Source organism: Labeo rohita, chromosome 7 (genome assembly GCF_022985175.1).
Source record: "Labeo rohita strain BAU-BD-2019 chromosome 7, IGBB_LRoh.1.0, whole genome shotgun sequence".
In the NCBI taxonomy this organism is placed as follows: Eukaryota; Metazoa; Chordata; class Actinopteri; order Cypriniformes; family Cyprinidae; genus Labeo; species Labeo rohita.
In genome coordinates, this window is record NC_066875.1 from 30,548,384 (window position 1) to 30,568,097 (window position 19,714).

A 19,714-nucleotide genomic window follows, 5' to 3' on the forward strand; every position below is an offset into this window, starting at 1 on the left:
GTTTGTGAGAGCTCTTCTGACTTGGCCAAATTTGCTGCTCAACTTGCACATTCATGGGCTAAATGTATGTATGTGTAACATCTCAAGCTAATTTAGTTTTGTTGCAGAGTTTCTAAAGGTTCAGTGAACCATAAACGGCTATTGCATATGCACCTTGTACAAGAATACTGCTGGCCAGCAAGTGACGTACAGTATATTGGCAGGCCCACATTTAGATCTCTGCTGAAACATTTCCAGATTTCCACAGAATTGAAACCTCTGAGATCAAGAGTTCATTCTCCTGTCAAGAGAGCATACACTGTACGTGCACATGTGCAAATAACAACTTGATAAGATAATTATATTTCTGCATAGACGTCTACTTCACTCAGTGACGCTGTTAAGACCTCTAAAGGTCCTCATCAAGCCATTCACTTGCCTTTTACAGGAACTGAATCTGACAGAAGCCTCCTACTTCTGCTTTTCTCTCTGATACCCAGAGTGGGTTGCTTTATTTGTGTGGGTCCGTGTGAGGGTGTTGTTTTAAAACAACAGGCTTGCTTGAAGTCAAGACAAGCAAGACCTTTATCGACCAACAAGAAACTCGAACAAATGGTGAGAATATCACTCATAAGAAGGGACTGATAATCTACCACTGATAACACCGTGCTCCTTTTGCTGTCTCTGACAGTGTCCACAGTTCTCCATTCTGTGATATCTTGGGTTAATTGTTGTTTTTAAAATTAAGGGACTTGCCTGGATATTTCTGTAACAGTTGCACACATGATATGTCTAGCAGTGAATACACAAACGAATTTCATAGATCGTAGTCTGTCCATGGTTGAGAAAGACGCGAAAAAAATCTCTTTATTCAGATCACTGAAATTGAGAAGTGAAATTTGTCTCACTTTCTACCTGCTTTTTTTCAATCAGGAATATAATAGGGCCTTACATAAGCATGTTTCCAGCAGACATAATAGCTGTAAATGCATTCCAGACTTGAACTGTCCGTCATCGTTTTCTCACCTTCACATTATTTCCAGACGTGCATGGTTATCTTTCTTCTGTGGAACACAAAGTAAGATATTTTGAAACATTTTTCAGTGGTTTAGCTTATACAAATAAAATAAATAAGGTTCAAAACAACTCAATCTAAATCTAAATTCAAAATATCTTCTTTTGAGGTCGCCAGAAGAAAGATTTCATAGAATGTGAGTTTTCATTTATGGGTAAACCCAAATATTATTACGTCCAAACTCCACTAGTCAGGTTAGCCTTTGGTAGCATTTTTAAATGAGCAACACTCTTTTAAGCAGTCAGTTATACTGGAAAGGGTGTGCAGGTTTAAGCAACACATTCACAGCTTTCCCGCAGTTGCGCCATGCTAAGACTGGCAGGGAGAATGAAGCAAGAGCTAAAGGAGCTGACGTTGAGCGGATGAGGAAAGGCAGTGTGGGTGGAATAGGGCAGTAGAGCTAAACATAGTCAAATGCCTCACACTAATGAAGAGCCAGCAGCAAATTGGACAATGAGCAGATTATTTAAATTTCTGTCACATGAAAACTAAATATCCATGTTGAAATAAAAGTTTGTATAAATCACTTCACAAGAAAGCATATGTCGGGCTGTGAACATAAAGTTGGAAAGACTGCATTGTTTTTAACCCCCCAGCCCCCCAAAAAAAAAAAAAAAAAGGAGAAAAGAAATTTTCACATATGCATTTCACATAACATTTGTGTGCACCTCTTGAAATAGCGATGGAGAAAATAGACTGCTGAAGTAGCTGCGACACATGTAGTGTGTATTAATATATAAAGAAAACAGCGAAAGTCATCAGTTTTAACCGGGTGTGCAGGCAGCTGTGTGTCGCACCAGGGCCGCAGTAGGCTCTGTGGTTTAGACAGCTTGAATCGTGGTGAAACGAAGCAAATTCAATGTTTTTAAAACTGCTATTGTAACTTTATTTAGAAGTACTACAATATGCCGAATGCAAGATTCTGCCAAACACATTTGTTTCAAAGATACGGGATGATGATTGTAAATATTGAGCTTCAAAAGCACTTAAAATACTTCTGTATGGTTAGTTCATATAAATCATATTATACTTTTGAAGTCATATGCTTACTTTGTTTAAAAATCAGACCAGAAATTAAGTCATCAAGCATTCATATCTTGTCTTTGGGTGCTCATCCGAGAACTTCTCCAACAACAAACAAGATAATGGCAGCGGAGAAGAAGAAATTGCACACAAACCTAATTGGTTGTCTGCCATCCAGAGTCAATTCCATGAATTTTAATGTGTAAAAGTGAATGAGAGAATCACTGTGTTAAACAAAAATAAATTATTATGCTAAAGGTAAATATTGTCATCCCATCAGCAGTGTTCACCTGATAACACTTAACAATAAGGTTCTAGATTTTAACCATTTGAAATTTGGAGTAATTATGTATCACTGACCAACAATGAACATTTTTACAGCATTTTAATAATCTAGGTTAATGTTGGTCATGTGTTTAAATTAAGTAATATTTATGCAAATGTGTTTTTTTTTTAATGTATTAAATACTGCAAATTTCATTTTGGCTATTGCATACCTTGGCTAATGTTGAACAGAGTCTTTGTTTAAAGGGTTACACTCAATTTATTTAATTATTCAATTCAATTTCTTAGTAAACTGACAAAGGTTAAATCTTTGACCTAAGATAACAAAGAAACTCCTTCTGTGAAGGCAAAATATGCACGGTCATTTAAACGTACGTCATCTTATTGGTCACCACAAGCAAGCTGACAGGATGATCGTGTTTGCATCTGATGATATTTGGCAATAACGTCTCACTTTTTTAAAGACACGGCACAAATACAAATTGATTAATCCGTTAGTCATGGGTTGAGCAGTTCTATCATTTTATTTTCTAATAAGAATACTTTTTCTGATAATACAGTCTAATAATTGTAAATAAAACAACAATAAATCATTTAGGATCACCTTGAAACAGGCAACTTTCAGAGGTACAGTATCTTTATATGGAGGCAACATGCGAACATGATCATCCAATGTATCATACAGTAACACTATTATACACCAGCTCAGTGGTAATCGCTAAAGGTGTTTTTTTATCATGTGATTTGCTTGGCTATTGTTTATGCTAAAGGGGCCAGAACTATCTTTTGCAGTTAAAAGGTATCCTGCATATAGAATGAAGAAGCACTCACAGAGATAAGTGCAAAAAAGTACAATCTTTTGTTGTATATGACATTTTTATCTTTATCTTCATGATGCAGCTTAGCTTTGTGATAAGTTAGGCATGTGGTATAGTAGATGAGAAGACTAAATGGCATTGCATACAGTGTACTATATTCAGATCACTGAACATTTTTAATTTTTTCAAAGCATTAACTGTAGACTAGGTAAACTGTCTGTGCATGCACATGTACTGTATGCAACTTTCATTTCTGTAAGTGATTTTATTAATGGTGTAGAAGGCAGACAGATAGTTTGAGACATGTGGAAAGTTTGATAAAGATGGATGATTTCATCATTGTCATTCAGGATGTTGTATCTCCTCTCCCAGCATGTAGTGATGCAGATAGCAAATGCAACACCATCAGCCATCTTATCTGTTAGTAGATGCTCTGTCTGCAGCCATGATGAGGCTGAAGCACACTCTCCAAGATGTGAACATACTGTAAAAGCAACTAGACATTTTTGCCTGGTTTATTTATGAATCTGTTAGTTTCATTTGAAGTATATTGGTTATCTAAATATAGACAGCCTTTATTTTTATTTGTGGTATATTTGTTCTCAGATTTGTTTGATTCCATCATGGTTTCACCAGGCCATAATCTGTTCTCTGAAAAATATGAAGGGCTTTTTAATTAAGTAAAGTCTGGGTGGTTTTTACATACAATGTTACATTTCCAAAAATGTATTTTCATCCTGCATTAAGGACTTTCTATAGAACAACAAGCACCATGGAGGTGGACAGGAAGAAGAGCGGTCAGCTGAGCTGTCTCTGATTGGCCATTGGGGGAGGTGACACTTTACGCCTATTCTAACTGCAAAGATAAAATCCCCACCTGCCATTACCCTAAAATCAGGAACCTCCAGCGAATACGCACACACTTACCCACACACCCCAAAAATAAAGAAGTAACAAACAGAAACTCTGTCCCTTTTCTACGGCCACTGCCAGGGTAGGTTGCCCTCTGCAGTGTATCTCTGGCTGGCTTCTTTTTTGGGCCTTTGGATACCTTTGAGGCCCCCCGCGTGATAAGGTGCGTGAGTTAGATCACTGGTTTCATTTGGTAAGAGGAAATTTAGCAGAGTTGAGCAATGGTACGGGGACAGTTTTGAAAGCCCTTGAGAAAGCATCAGAGTTGCAGATCGAGTGTCAGGCGGCGAGGAACCCATGCTGCATCCGTACAGAATGGAGGGGTACATCATCCCACCCGTGAGTATTTTTTATTCACTAAATGCTCCTAATATAATGCCGCTGCTGCCGCTAATAGATGCATATGTGTACACGGTGCACTTTTTGTTATATTGCTGTCAGCGTGTCAAGCGACGTTACGAAAACTTGCCATTGTGGACGTACTAGAAACCGAAAAAACAGCTGGATCTTTTTTTGTAATATTTGTGTTTGACATCCATCAGTCTTTTATATCCTTAGGATGATCTGTAAATGTTTTTGTGTATTTTTTTAGATCTATAAAACAGTTAGTGTCAAGACGCATACGTGCTTGTGCCAACCACTTCAGAATGACAATCTGTTGAGATTCAGCTGGTTATAAACATCTTTATTCATGTGTAGTGGATCAGTTAGAGACCCTTTGACAGTTTAGTTCATTCACTTGGGTTTGGATATTACAAAATGTTAATGAATAAACGTCTTTAATTATAGCTAACATGTAGTGGTATGTTTGTTGTAACAGCTATGATTTACATCAGTGTAATGAAAAAAAAAACATAAAATGTTCTCCAAAATGTATAATAATCATAATTTCTACATAGAAAGAAGAGAGTAGAGAGAGAGTAACCTGGACTGGCTGGATGTCACAGACACCGTCTGTACAAAAAGATTACTGGGCAGTTTTAACCAAAGATGTGAGGCTTTTCCTACATGGTACAGTGTATTATTTTATTGGCTCCAGTCATTCAAACTGGTCACCCTTTGTCTCTTATTTATTTGCTTAGCAGCAAACAGAGGAAATGTTTGAATCAGAGATGTATCGACCACCAATGGAGTATCAGTATATCATTGACGACAGTCAGAATGGTGAGTTTGTATTTCATCCGTTGTTCTTTGCAATTGAAAATGATAAGATATCTTGTGTTTTTACTCAAGAAATCTAATGACATTCCAGAAATAGCTTCTGTTAATTGATAATAAAATAATGTAACTAAATTGTTTTCCAAATGTATATCTATTTTAAAAAAAATGGTGTTATTAGTTGTTGCCTCTCAGCCTCTACTCACTTCCCAATGTCATTATACTGAACAGGTTAGTGCTACCAAAATAAAAGTCATCCTGAAATAATTAATCAAACAATAGTCAAAATTAAAACCCAAATTAAGATTTTAAAAACCAATAAATTTATTAACCAAAAATATAAATGTAACTTAGGATGAGCACATATATTTAAATGTAATGACTTCAATACTTCTTCTTAACCACAAAATGTTGTGGTTTTTTTTCTACTTTTTTTTTGTTTGTTTCTTTTCCCCTTCAGTCCCTATGTGCTTTGACTAAATGGCCTGCATTTTTGAAGGTGTCTTCTAACATATAATAGGTTTCATAGATATTACTGACTCCCTGCCAGCGCAACCCTTAAGTGTTATAACACCTAAAGAGGCCCATGTAAACAGCATCTTGTTATATTAAGCTAACGGATCAAAATCACACCCAGGGCAGCTGGAACTGAACTGTAAGGGGACGTTAGGAGAGCGAGCGTGTGGAACCGGGCGAGTGACCTAGCACAAAGCAGGAAACAGATGCCTCGTTCTGACAGGCAAGAAAACTACAGACGTAGAACGACAAATATCCCCAAGGGCTTCTGTTCAAATTGAGACAATATAGCAATTTAGCTATGTAGGCGTCTGAAATAGCGTGTTAAACAGTAGCAGCAGTTTCTGTCTCTGAGGCTGAGGGTGTTTTTTTGCATGTTGTTACTGTATAGGACTGTGAGAGGCATTTTTGACAGCATTTGTGGTGACCTTTGATCAGACCTTTGCGTTATTTAGTCAGTAATTTCGTCAGACAGCTATGTGCTGATTTTCGAAGAAGTTAAATGACAGAGAAACTGAAAACAGTTCTGAGTTTCGGTATAAGGCTGTAAAGAAGTGCCGAGTAAATTTTCCTTCTTTTTTTTTTCGCAAGACATGTCAAACCATTTATGTAACAACTATTTCTGTTCACTGGAGGAATGTACACATGTTTCTCCAGAAAATGTATGGTTTAAATACACTAAGATTTAAATTTTGTGAAATTAGATTGCTTACAGTTGAATACATGTGGATAATCATTGAAAATAGAAAGTGTTTCTATGTGATAAGACTCAAAACAAATAAATAAAAAAATCTAACCGTTAAATACTATGACAATAAAAAAACAAAAAAAAAATATGCTTGAGGCTATTCAAAAACTGCAAAGGAAATGGTGTGGTGTGAACAGGAAACAGTGTGACACTCAAGGTCCCAGGGCTTACAGTGAGAAAGTAAATGTAATTTCTTGCATGCGATTGAATTGACGTACAGAATAACGTGACATGGTCAATTTATCAGTTGCTGGTACCAGCTTATGCAAAGAGCACGTGACGTATTGTCGTATTTCTTCAGCTTGTTAAAAGATGCTTTCTGCTGACCCTCCGTTTCAACTTCACTGTCCTTGTCTAGATCACACTTGGGATTATAATACACATCATGTCCATCCGGTGGATTTCGAGAACCTGCCAGAGAGCCACTTCACAGAGCTACAGAGCGTACAGCCACTACATGCAACGAATGTGCATCGCTTCCCAGAAGAGTCCGGCCATTTTATCGACCCAAGCCTGACCGGGCATCACCTCACTCTGCCACCTCCACAGGTGAGACCTGCATTAAAAGCCCACACCACTTTCATGTCTTTCACTTTCAATTTACCTGTGAGAACACACTTTATATGTTTTGATGTCCAGTCACATTATTGGTGATGAGAAGTAACCATTTTTTTGAATACAGTGCAGGAGACATTTGGGGAAAATGGAGAAATCTTGCTTGTATTTCTTTAACACTGAGTTTAATAACTTCTGGTTAAATTTATCTGGTGCTTTGTGACACAAGTGGGTGTTGATTCTGGTTAGAAGGCTGTAGAAAGCATCTGTGCCCAAGCTATTGCTCAACTAAGCCTTATCCTGACCAAAACTCAACACTGTCACCGTAACTGCAGTCTGCACACTCATCAACTGCCATTACACAGAACAGCCCCACTTACACAAACAAAACCACTCTTTATTGTGACACTAACATACAAGCGCACAAATGTTACAACTTGAAGGCGGTTAGAACAACACTTTGCGCACGCACACGCACACGCACACACACAAAAAAAATACATATGATGTTAGCCTTTGTACAGAAACCATAATGTAATTCAACCTGTATTAGTCTGTTAGCTTGTTTGGGAAGTTCATTGGTTCATTAGGCTTTTTTTAAAAAAAAAAACAAGGTCTGTTTGCTTGACCTTTTGGTGTAGTTTTTTGGTGCTAATACAAACAAAAAGAGGACATACATGTATATAGACTGTTCTGTGGGTGAAAAAATCAAAGAGATCATTTAAGATGCATAACGCAGTGATTGATTTCCCTTCCTTTGGTTGGATCTTGAAGGCAGACTCTAACCATAAATCGCAAAAGAAAGCTTTTCCTTTGTAGACGTCCTTGTAGGAGGAAGCAGAGATCCGACTGATATACTGCCTGTCATATGGTGCATGATGCTTGGGGGACAAAAAAAGTTCTGCGTTTTAGCTAATTTTGATTTTCTTTAATGAATTTTTTAAAAATTATGCATTCATTTGATCAAAACTACTTCATATTTTGAAGTATTATTACAATTTAAAAGAACTATTTACTATTTTATTATATGTGACCCTGGACCATAAAACCAGTCTTGATTCGCTGGGGTGCATTTATAGCAATAGCCAAAAATACATTGTATTGATTTTTCTTTTATGCCTAAAATCATTAGGACATTAAGTAAAGATCTTGTTCCATGAAGATATTTTGTAAATTTCCTACTGTAAATATATCAAAACTTAATTTTTAATTAGTAATATGCATTGCTAAGCGCTTCATTTGGACAAATTTAAAAGCGATTTTTTTTCAGTATTATTATTTTTTGCACCCTCAGATTCCAGATTTTCAAATAATTGTATCTCGGCCAAATATTACCCTGTGCTAACAAACCATACATCAATGGAAGACTTATTTATTCAGCTTTCAGATGATGTATAAATTTCAATTTTGAAAAATTTACCCTTATGACTGGTTTTGTGGTCCATGGTCATATATTTTAAATAGGGCTGTTAAACGATTAATCACGATTAATCACCTACAAAATAAAAGTTTGAGTTTTCCAAACATATGTTTGTGTACTGTGTGTAATTATTATGTATATATATTAATACAAAAACACATTCATGTGTATATTTAAAAAATATTTACATTTATATTTATTATAATTTTTATATCATTTATATATATATATATATATATATATATAATATTTTGTACATAAATAACATTTCTTTTAAATATGTACATTAATTTGTGTGTATTTATATATTATATATGCATAATAATTACACACAGTACACACACATATAATAGGCAAACTCAAACTTTTATTTTGTATGCGATTAATTGCGATGAATCGTTTGACAGCCCTAATTTTAAAATGTTATTTATTCCTGTGATGTTAAAGCTGATTGTTGAGGAGCCATTACTGCAGTCTTCGGTGTCACATGATTCTTCAGAAATCATTCTAATATGCTGATTTGGTGCTGAAGAAGCATTTCCTTTTATTACTAATGTTGAAAACAGCTGTGCTGCTTTACATTTTTGTGGAAACCATAAAACCATACGTTTTTTTCCCTCAGAATTCTCTGATGAATAGAAAGTTCAAATGAAATAAAAATCTTTATAACATTAGAAATATTTTTATTGTCACTTTTGATCAATATAATGTATGCTAGCTGAATAAAACAACATTAATAACATTACCTTTACTTTATTTACTTTTCCGTAAATATTATAAATCTAGGCTGCAGTAATTTATGTAATCATAGTTTATGCCATAATAAAAGTTCTTACAGTTATTGTCACTGCTAAAACCATAATAAATTATGAGATCTCCTTCAAACAGTTTTATTATTTTGATGATTGTGCGAATAATGCTAGGCAACCACAATTTATTGCTGAGCCACAACAATAACTGTTATTTTTGGCGGAAACTGCAGTTACCATGGTAATTTTTGAAGGGGCTGTTCTGTGAATTCACTGTTGATTAGTTATTTACACCTCAAACCCTAAGCAATGACAGCTTTTTTGCCCTTAAGGCTTGCGTGTACAAATTTAACTATTTGATGAGAGCAATGCTGCTTTCTTGGCTGAGCAGATGAGTATCTCTCTATCACGCTAAAAAGTGTTAACTGCAGAAATGTACGTAATATTCTAAAAACAGACACGTCTTTACAGGCCTAAACGCACAACAACTACCATCTGAGGCCCTGCATAAAATAAGGTCGTAACAAATGAACATCTTACTGTTAATCTTTTTTCAAAGATTAACTGTTAATCTACATTTCAAAATAGTATGACTATCATGTGCGTTTGAGGACACACTCACCTCAAGTCATCAGACTTTTCAACTGTCATGTCACAAGAAATTGCTACCCCAGCATTGTGTGTGCAATCGCATGAGACCGCTACGATCCTTGACACTTTGGGTTTTGTAAGGGCTTTTTACAGTGAAGCGGTTTAACTGAAAAAAAGTAAAAGCGAATTTGTTTTTTCAAGTGCATTTCTTAATATATTATTTGTTCTTTCTTCTGTCCCTCTGTAAACATACTGTACATCCATACTGTTCTACAGATGCCCTTCCTGTAAAGAAATAAACAAAATATTGAAGTTTCACTGCACTGTTATTTCGGCAATATATAAAAATGTAAAGTTCCTCTTTCTTAATGTTGAACAAGACAGAAATCTCCAGATGACACATTTCAGACCACCTGATTACACAGACATGGTTTCCTCATGTATAGCTCTCGTTTTATTTGTGCTGTTCAACTGAACATGTGACTTTAGCTAGAATTCCCCCCATCAAAATAAGGATTCTTAAATGGCTCTTATCAAGAAATACTTATATAGCTTCCATGTGTTTGCGCACACTTGGCGAATAAAGCTCTGATTCTGATCTTCAGAGAAGCGTGTGTGACCCTGGACCACAAAACCAGTCTTAAGTCGCTGGGGTATATTTGTAGCAATAGCCAAAAACACATTGTTTGGGTCAAAATGATTGATTTTTCAGGATTTTTCATCATGTTTCATGAAGATTTTTTTGTAAAATTCCTGGTGTAAATATATAAAAGCTTATAATAATATGCATTAGTAAGAGCTTCATTTGGACAATTTTAAAGGTGCATATTTTGATTTTCTTGCACCTTCAGATTCCATATATTCAAATAGTTGTATCTAGGCCAAATATTGTCCTATCCTAACAAACCATACATCAATGGAAAGCTTATTTATTCAGATTCAAGTAGACCCTTATGACTGGTTTTGTGGTCCAGGGTCACATATTGATTCCTGGTTTCTGTGTTTTCTAAACAGCGTTACAGTAACATTTTCAATTAGTCGATTCTAACTCGATTTATTTTTTGTGTGCTATCTGACAATGATGTATTCATGTCTTCACAGATGACATATTTGCCGCGGCCATCTGTGTGTTACCCTCACAGCGTACAGCCGTCTCCTCTTCAGCGCAGCTCGGATGACGATGACCCCGGCAGTCGCAGTCCTCCACTGGAGGTGTCTGATGAGGAGTGTATGAGAGACCACATTACATCAACAACAGGAGGAGAGCATGGTAAGAAAAAAACCTAAGACCTTATAAGGACAAAACCATAGTGATCTATGGAAAGAGGATAGGCGATGCAAACCCAGTACCTGTTCACATTTTCAGTCTTGTAGAATCTAGATGTAGGTGTTCATTTCCTTTGTTTTTCAAGGTAACAAGAAGAAAATCCGCTTGTATCAGTTCCTGCTGGACCTTCTGCGAAATGGTGACATGAAGGACAGCATCTGGTGGGTTGACCGAGAAAAAGGAACATTCCAGTTCTCTTCCAAGCACAAAGAGGCTTTAGCACACCGCTGGGGCGTACAGAAGGGAAACCGCAAGAAGATGACCTACCAGAAGATGGCAAGGGCGCTGAGAAACTATGGCAAGACGGGAGAAGTCAGGAAGATCAAGAAAAAACTCACCTACCAGTTCAGTGGAGAGGTACTTGGGAAGAGCCACACAGAAAGGAAGCTTTACATGTAAAAAGACTTGGAGAAAACAAGAAGGAACCTTTTTCCTCTATGAAAACAGCAAATTATAAAATGGACCAGAACTCAGACCAGACCCTATGGTTTGAAACGCCACAATTTAATTTTGCATTCCTTTTTTATTATTCACCTTTGCATTAATGAAGAAGACTTTAAGTCCTTAATATTTCAGTAGCTTTTGTGACACAGGACTGTACGTCTGTATAGTGTATATATATGGAAAGGACATGTTTAAAGAGCAAATAAATTGACCAAAAGTGGGTAGATTTTAAAAATTAGACAAAAAACTATTCTTGAGTTAAAGACAGTTGCAAACTTCACCACCACGCATGACGGAAAAAAAAATCACAAAAATACAAAAAGCAGAAGTGAAAACCAATGACACAGGCTCACACAGCACGGAAAACTCTGTCACGTCTGGGTAAAACACACACACACACACACACACACACACACACACACACAGACCGATTCTATGCTCATGTTTGTACTGTCTTTCTCTCATTACATTTCATCTGAAGAAAAAGAAACATCTTTATAGAACCAAGACGAATAAACATTAATTGTTAATAGAAAAAGTGAGCAGTGTGTTTGCTGTAAACCATTTGTTTAAAAGGCCATATCATGCTTCAGGGTAATTTCTCAGCAGTGTAATGACTCATTGCAACTGTTTAAATATAACCTTAAAAATACGAATCAGAGCCTAAGAACTGGGGGAAAATCTGAGTGAACACAGAACAGGCCAAAAATGCTTAAAATTACTTTTTACGAGGACCGACAAAGCAATGCTAAGAACATGCTGATAGATCTATGGCCAGGTGGAGTGATCATTAATTATCCATTTAATACAAAATTCTTAATGACTTTGATTAAATTCAATACAAAGCTGGCAGACTAGAATTTTTAACAGTATTCTCACTAAACACAAGAAATTTCAAGCAACAAACCTTCATCAAACATCCTTTAGGATCAACAGTTTTGTTACTTAAAACGATTTCACGTTTTTACATTAAAAATGTTTAATTCCATGTACAATATATTTTTTTGGTTGTGGATTTCTACATTTGGTTAAGGTATTTAAAATTTTAAGGGGAGACACTGCAGGCAAAAACGCTGTTTTTTTCATGCACCTGTCAAGTTTGAGATTTTAGCCTTTTTGGTTTGTCAGTGTCGTACTACTCATTTCAGTGTTTTTTTCAGACTAGCGGAGAGAAAACATCCAAAATACACTGTTAAGTGTTTCTTTTATAGCACTTCTATCTATTTGTCAATAGATTTCAATTACAATCCATATTTTTTAAAGCCTGTTTTCTAAAATTAGCTTTTTCTCCTACATTGAGCCATAAATCTCCACTTGAGTAGCACTTACACACCAAACTTTATATTTATATTCCTGTCTATATCCTAAAGGTTTTTACAGAGGGATTTGTTGATATATAATTTGCCTGATTTTATACAACATTTTATTCCACCCACCCAAAAAAAAAAAAAAAAAAAAATTAAAAATATATTGTTTTCTGTCTGTTTTAAGTTTTTTTCAGATTTACAGAGTGACAAAATGATATACCCAAAATTTGGTAAAACATTTGACTCTAATGTCAAAAAAATTAAATAATTTTGAAACCGACTTCATACAGTGTTTAGATTTTTGTGCTAGAAATGTAGCGCACATTTCATTAAATAATGGCTAATTTGCATATTTAAACCTAACATTTTAGAAAACTTGTAATACAAAAATTTTTTTTTGCAATTATCCATGTAATCAACTTGGTAAATAAGGTGATAACTATTAGTTAATTTTTTAACCTTATTCACCTGCAGTGTCTCACCTTAAAAGAAGATATAAGTATAATCAAAAATATATCAAACAAAATTTGAAAATCATTAGTAAAAATACAACTTCTGGGCAGTGTAAACCGCACCCCTTACAAACAACACCTCAGCTGAAAGCAAAACAACCTCGTAGCGCCCCCTGTCAGCAAGACCAATGAACTGCTAAAAACAATATTTAAGGATGTTTATTTGTCCAATAATGTATTTAAATAAAATATTTCAATTGTAAGTTCATTGATTCAATTTCATTTCTTACACAAGAATTAAAGAAACCATTAAACAGTGGTCACTGTTAGAAAATACTGAATGCACATATTCCTGGATTCACAGGATCCGCTCTGTGATTTCTGATGTTCTGTGTTCATCCGATGATCATGCAAGCACACTTTACATTCAAAGTCCTTTTTTTCAGAATGCAAAACAGGTTTCCTCTTTTTGGATGAAAATAAGTCTTCAGGAGGTCTTCTGTAAGCTGGAAGGCTTGACAAGAGGAACATACCACTGTAGGTAAAAAGGGTGATCATTATAAAATGATTATCATTTGGTTTAAGTTACGCAGTCAAACAAATAACAATAACAAAACAAAAAACAGGTTAATCTGGCAGAAATTCAACAATGGTATGCATACCTCTTCTGTCATCCCTGCTGTCTTCCTTCCTTCTGTGTTGAACGGAGGCTTCAAAAACCCTTTGAAATGCAACTTTACCAATTCATGGAACGTTTTTAAGGAATCCTGAAAATATATTGAGAAAACAGGAAACAGACTTAAGACTTTCAAGACTATTATATAAGCATTTCAAGAGTATTTGCATTAGCAAAGGTGTGTTTTAAAAAATAAAATATGATTTTGATGATTAAATTATTCACTCTCAAGTCATGTACAGTGAACATTTGCCCACCATTTCAATTGTACTGTCACATGGTTTAAAGGGGTCATCGGATGCAAAATTCACTTTTACATGACGTTTGAACATAAATGTATGTTGACAGTGTGTGTACACAACCACCCTATAATGACAAAAATCCACCCAGTGTTTTTTTTCTAATCTCTATAAATAAAGCCCCCTTTCTCAAATCAGGGCTCCTTTCTCAATCATTAAAGCATCAAAGCATTAAATGCACTTAGTGGTTGCTGTGATTTTAAACAACGTATGTGATAGACTTTTCTTTAAGACCCTAAAGAATCATATCAACTTGTGGAAAATGGCATCCGATGACCCCTTTAAAAAAAGAACTGTCGGATCTCCTACCCGTCCTTCTTTTGAGCAGATGTATGTGAACCATCTCAGCCCTGCAGCCACATGTGTGATCTCATCAGCATAAATCACCTCCAACACCTTCACTGAGCTCGTGTCTCCCTGAGCAGCAAACCGGGACAGAGTCTGAGGGTGAACATCTAAACCCCTGTGTAAAAACCATGCAAAAATACAACTAAATTGATATTTTCAAATACTTACATGAAAATAACAGATTCTGACACGTGATGTGTTTTACCTGGCCTCATGGACCATGTGCACTATAGCTAGCCTTGCCAACAGGTCATGAGACGTATCTGTTGCTGACTGCCATAAACCTTTTAAAAAGATAATACTATTACTAGATACTAGAATAAATACTAGATAAATTGTTTGTATCTCTAACAACACCTATGTTAAAAGGACAGTTCACCCAAAAATGAAAATTCTGTCATTACTCACCCTTATGAATGTCATAGTTGCATTGCTGTCTATGCAGGGTGGATTCTTGGATCGTTCTTGAACAATTTGTTCATTTTGAACGAATCTTTAATGTGACTCGGGAAGAATGAGCCGTCTCGGCGAGTGATTTGTTCAGTAACGCATGCGCAACATCCTATTATGTTCTCTACTGAAATTAGTTCACCTGTTTCGAGTCTTCGGGTTTTTTGAGTCGTTCGTTCATCTTATGGGGCTGTCACGTGATGAACAAACGACTCAAACCCGAAAACTTGTCAGATAAGAGGTGAGGTGAGCTAATTATAGACTAAAGTCCCAAGACCGAAGTACACTGCCCACCAAAAGTTTGGAAACACCCCTGGCAAAGTGTGGTTTTGGACGATATCAGCATAAATCCTTATTTTTTTGGTGCAAATACATTAAAGTAACCACCAGTAATAATTTTCATTTTGATTACATAATAATGGCAAATATACGTCAAAGTCAGACATGGCCCTTTGCCAGCTGTGATGCCTGGTTACTGGATTAAACTTGGCTCAGGTTTTTAAAAGATTTTTGGATGAACACATCTTAATAGCTTCAACAATTGATTGCCAATTAAGTTTAGAATACAATGAATTTAGGCCCAGATTATGCAGAGCTGTAATAGCTGCTAATGCTGGATATTTTGATGAATTGAAAATGTAAGTTTTTTTCTATGTATAAACTGTTTATGTAATATATGTAAAATATGTTTTCGTAGTTTGTGTTATCACAAATTAAAAAGGATTCATGCCAATATTGTCCAAAACCCCACTTTTCTAGGGCGTTTCCAAACTTTTGAAGGGCAGTGTAAACAATGAATTAATCTTTTCTGTTTCTTAAAGCATTATAGTTTTGTCTTGTTTGTAGTGTGATCAACACCCAACATGAGGGTGAGTAATTAATGACAGAATTTTTATTTTTGGGTAAACTATCCCTTTAAGACAAAAAAGACAAACACATGAAAACACTAACCGTTGTGTACTGGTAAAGCGCCGAAGAAGCTGCCAAGTTCTAGAATCCTTTGCTCTAGTAACTGATAATGCTGCAGGAGAAGTTAATGTAAGTTATTTAGTTAGTGTTTAGCCTAAATAAATTAAAGATGTAAACATGTATACAAACCTTGGCTTCATCTCCTGCTACTTTGACAAAGTCATCAAAGAACTGGCGAGGTAGTGGCTCACCATTGCTCAATCTAAATGTGGAGAATCTTGCTATCACATCCCAGGACAGGTCTATCGCCCATTGCTCTATATTAGCAAGAGAGTGCAGTAAAGCAATCCTACTCGCCTGTCGGAACAGAAATCATTTTTACTTTTACCTAATTATTCTTTAACTTCCTATGGAAGGACAAAAAATTGTGTCTAACTGAAAGTTTACCAGTGTGCCACCTTTGCCCCGTTTGATTTTTCCAGGCTCCACAATGGTCAGACTGTCTTTTCTGTTAGGCTGTGCAGGAGGGCTGGTCTCCCCAGTCTCGGTTATTTTCCCACTGTTCCAGTTCTCCTGCACTATCTTGGTCAATGAAACCTACACGAAAAAAAAAAAAAAAAAAAAAAAAAAAAAAAAACAAACAAGCAGAAGTGGTATGATGAAATGCTGAGATTATCCAGTTTAGTCAGTCACTGTATGTTATTGGATATTTCCAAACCTTTTCCTGTGGGTCTGGGGTTTGAAGGATTTTGGTGGCCCACATGCAAAGTGTGTTTTCTGAGGAATTTATTTCCACGGGCAAACTGTCTGTAAGAAATACAGCATATGCCTGCATTGTGTACCATAACATGTCATAGTCACAAAACATATGTTTGGAGTATGTCATTGCTCACCTTGATGGGTTATTTCTGTCACTGGGATAGGACAGAGGGACAGTGTGTTCTGGGTATTTATATACACTTTTCCATCCAGTACACGGACATCATACACTTGGTTCTGGTGACAGTAATATGAGACACATCAAGAATGCTGGCAGTTTGATCACTATACATTACATGTATAGTTCAGCCAAATGTGAAAATAGAGTAAATTATTTTTTTAGGTGAACTATTCCTTTAACATGGACAGTCATAACTTGCCTGCAGTCCAGTGGAAGAGGAACCAGTTTCAAGGCAGAAATCAAAGTAATGCCATGGGCAAATCAGTGCCAATTTCCCATTGCCCATGTCCTCGATATCACCTTGCTCAAGTGGCCCCCCTGTTAAGCAATGGATCATTATATTCAGATATTAAAACAATTCTTTCATTTTACTGTATTACAGTTATGTAATGTTTTCACAAAGACCCATAATTGCATCAGTTTTGTCAGAAAATGTTTTTAAACTTACATGTATGTAAATAACAGGGTAAATATATTTTCAGTCGGCTTTATTTCACGTGCTAGATAAAAAATCAAAGTGATAATTTCACCAAAAATGAAAGTTCCAAACCTGTATGACAGTCTTTCTTCTGTAGAATATAAAATAAAATATTTTAAGAAATGTCTCAGTTTGTCCATACAATGGAACTCATTGGTCAACAATATTATTTGGTTCTACAAAATATCTTCTTTTGTTTTCACAGAAGAAATAAATTCACAGGTTTGGAATGACTTCCTGAACTATTCCTTTAAGCGAGCATTATTCAGTCAGAGATCAAGCAAATATAAAACAATATCCTAGCAAATGTCTAATGATTGTGTAAAGTTACATCAATCCACTATCTAGAAATAGTTTTCTCTCAAAACTCTCTGTGCAAACTAGGCTTTTGAAGGAAGCCAGAATGAGGTCGAGCTGAGAATGGAATAAAGAGATAACAATATCAAGTTTTGCATAACATTGTTTTGTAAAGGAGGGCACGAAAATAAATTACTATTCAAGAAGATTATTGTGAAAGCATAAAAACATAACAGTCAAGTAATTGCGATGGTCAGATGACAACAAACTGAATCTAAAACCAAAACCAAAACCAGTCCATCTAAACAAAGAAGAGTCACTTGCCTTGGTCATCGCATAGAGTTACAACTAACCTTCATGCGGGCAAGATGAATCCATAGCCCAGAATTTATCATCCTTTGTGTGCACCAGGACTATATGCTCTCCATCATCTGAGTAAAACCTTAAAAATATTGTTATTATTATTGTTACTTATATTTGCAGAAAATAAGTTGAAGTGTATACACTACCAGTCCAAAGGACAGCAGAAAATTGTCAAATATTTTTACTATTTAAACTGTTTTCTATTTGAATATATTTTAAAATGCAATTTATTCCTGTGATCAAAGCTAAATTTTCAGCATCATTACTCCAGTCTTCAGTGTCACATGATCCTTCAGAAATCATTCTAATATGCTGATTTGCTGTTCAAGAAAAATGTATTATTATTACGAATAATTATAATAATAATATCAATATTTAAAACAGTTGAGTAATTTTTTTCAGGATTCTCTGATGAATAGAAAGATCCAAAGATCAGCATTTATCTGAAATAAAAAGCTTTTGTAACATTATATACTATACCATTCAAAAGCTTAGAGTCAGTATAATTTTTATTTTTTAATAATAAACACAGGCTTGGTGAGCTGAAGAGACTTTTTAAAAAAAATATTAACAATCTTACTGTTCAAAAACTTTTGACTGGTAGTGTACATGAAGAAACATTAAAATATACTGACAATAATTTCCTCAGTGAAAATATAAATATCCATATGCATTTCTTCTTTTAATACATGCAAGTAGTTGCACTTTTGGACCCCACTGAATTTCTCTAATTTTTTCCATTGTAAATTATATTTCAGTATAACAGCCATTCAAAACAGATGCATTTTTAACATATATTCGTTGTCTAATTACATTTTATAAACACATCGATTTACTCTTTTTCTAAATCTGCTTTCCAAAAAGTTAAGTGTTTTAGAAGATATCCTCATAACAGTTCATGAGCCTCATTTGTGTGTGCAGCCATTTGTAATTTTTTTGTGTCTGGTTTACAGGTGTTATGCCAAATTCTGACCTCTGCCACATTACTACCCCCCTAGTATTGGTAGGTTTAGCGTTAGGTGTGGGGGAGGGGTTAGGATTAGGGGTGGGGTCAGGATTAGGCAAATCAGGTCACGATTTCAACGAGAGGGGGTAATAATTTGGCAGGGTTGAAAATGGGCACACCGGATAACTAACACAGTACCAGAAAACAGCTTACTTTTACATTGAATATATTGAAATAAAATGGATACAATGACAGGCGCTTACTTCGTGCATGGTGACTTAAATTTAGATTTGTCTCCCACACACTGCCAGTTTCCAGCCTTGACAATGTCTTTTAGCGCATCAACTAAATCCTTCTCGAAGTGATCCATTCAGAACCTCCTTATGCCTTCCACTACTGTTCCGGATCCATGTGGCTACTACAAACACCGGGGAACACGTTTGTTTAACTTCCGGTTACGAGTAATTTCAAAATAAAAGTTTAAATGTACTTCTTTTTTCTTTTCTTTTTAATGTGTTTATTTTCGAAGCAAGTACTCTTAAGGAAAAAATGTTGTTTTGGCTATCAAATATATTTTCACGCAATGGCATATCTCCTCGCATGCAAAATACTACGTGATATCCACTGAAACCAAATGGATCTTGTTTGG

At 35.5% G+C, this 19,714-nt stretch overlaps 2 protein-coding genes across 6 annotated transcripts; one reads left to right on the forward strand and one right to left on the reverse strand.

Annotated features, from left to right (window-relative positions):
• Positions 1 to 4,070: 4,070 nt before the first annotated feature.
• spi1b (Spi-1 proto-oncogene b) lies at positions 4,071 to 13,075 on the forward strand. 4 transcript variants are annotated; one of them, XM_051114445.1, is made up of 6 exons: positions 4,071 to 4,431; positions 4,992 to 5,084; positions 5,175 to 5,256; positions 6,873 to 7,063; positions 10,931 to 11,099; positions 11,242 to 13,075. In XM_051114445.1, the coding sequence occupies exons 1-6, from the start codon at positions 4,390 to 4,392 to the stop codon at positions 11,553 to 11,555; spliced, it is 891 nt and encodes a 296-aa protein (XP_050970402.1). In that variant the 5' UTR covers positions 4,071 to 4,389; the 3' UTR covers positions 11,556 to 13,075. The 4 variants fall into 4 exon arrangements, with proteins under 4 accessions (XP_050970402.1, XP_050970403.1, XP_050970404.1 ...); XM_051114446.1 differs by having other exon boundaries at positions 5,178 to 5,256; XM_051114447.1 differs by lacking the exon at positions 4,992 to 5,084 and having other exon boundaries at positions 4,072 to 4,431.
• A 488-nt stretch (positions 13,076 to 13,563) lies between these two features.
• On the reverse strand, positions 13,564 to 19,515 carry si:ch73-314g15.3 (uncharacterized protein LOC368688 homolog). 2 transcript variants are annotated; one of them, XM_051114443.1, is made up of 12 exons: positions 19,329 to 19,515; positions 18,110 to 18,198; positions 17,181 to 17,299; positions 16,935 to 17,037; positions 16,760 to 16,848; positions 16,489 to 16,638; positions 16,231 to 16,398; positions 16,084 to 16,153; positions 14,888 to 14,966; positions 14,644 to 14,797; positions 14,022 to 14,126; positions 13,564 to 13,894 (listed from the first exon to the last, which is right to left on the reverse strand). In XM_051114443.1, exons 1-12 carry the CDS (start codon positions 19,433 to 19,435, stop codon positions 13,847 to 13,849), a joined length of 1,281 nt encoding a protein of 426 aa, XP_050970400.1. In that variant the 5' UTR covers positions 19,436 to 19,515; the 3' UTR covers positions 13,564 to 13,846. The 2 variants fall into 2 exon arrangements, with proteins under 2 accessions (XP_050970400.1, XP_050970401.1); XM_051114444.1 differs by lacking the exons at positions 18,110 to 18,198; positions 19,329 to 19,515 and adding an exon at positions 17,430 to 17,626.
• Positions 19,516 to 19,714: the final 199 nt, after the last annotated feature.

What these genes read in the sequence shown, in the direction of transcription:
- spi1b (XM_051114445.1), top strand. Translation starts at nt 4,390, where the DNA reads ATGCTGCATCCGTACAGAATGGAGGGGTACATCATCCCACCC. An exon ending in CATTGACGACAGTCAGAATG is followed by an intron (nt 5,257 to 6,872) that starts GTGAGTTTGTAT and finishes GTCCTTGTCTAG; the next exon opens with ATCACACTTGGGATTATAAT. An exon ending in TCACTCTGCCACCTCCACAG is followed by an intron (nt 7,064 to 10,930) that starts GTGAGACCTGCA and finishes ATGTCTTCACAG; the next exon opens with ATGACATATTTGCCGCGGCC.
- si:ch73-314g15.3 (XM_051114443.1), bottom strand. Translation starts at nt 19,435, where the DNA reads ATGGATCACTTCGAGAAGGATTTAGTTGATGCGCTAAAAGACATTGTC. An exon ending in CCTCTTCCACTGGACTGCAG is followed by an intron (nt 17,038 to 17,180) that starts GCAAGTTATGAC and finishes TACTGTCACCAG; the next exon opens with AACCAAGTGTATGATGTCCG. An exon ending in CAGCAGGGATGACAGAAGAG is followed by an intron (nt 13,895 to 14,021) that starts GTATGCATACCA and finishes TTTTACCTACAG; the next exon opens with TGGTATGTTCCTCTTGTCAA.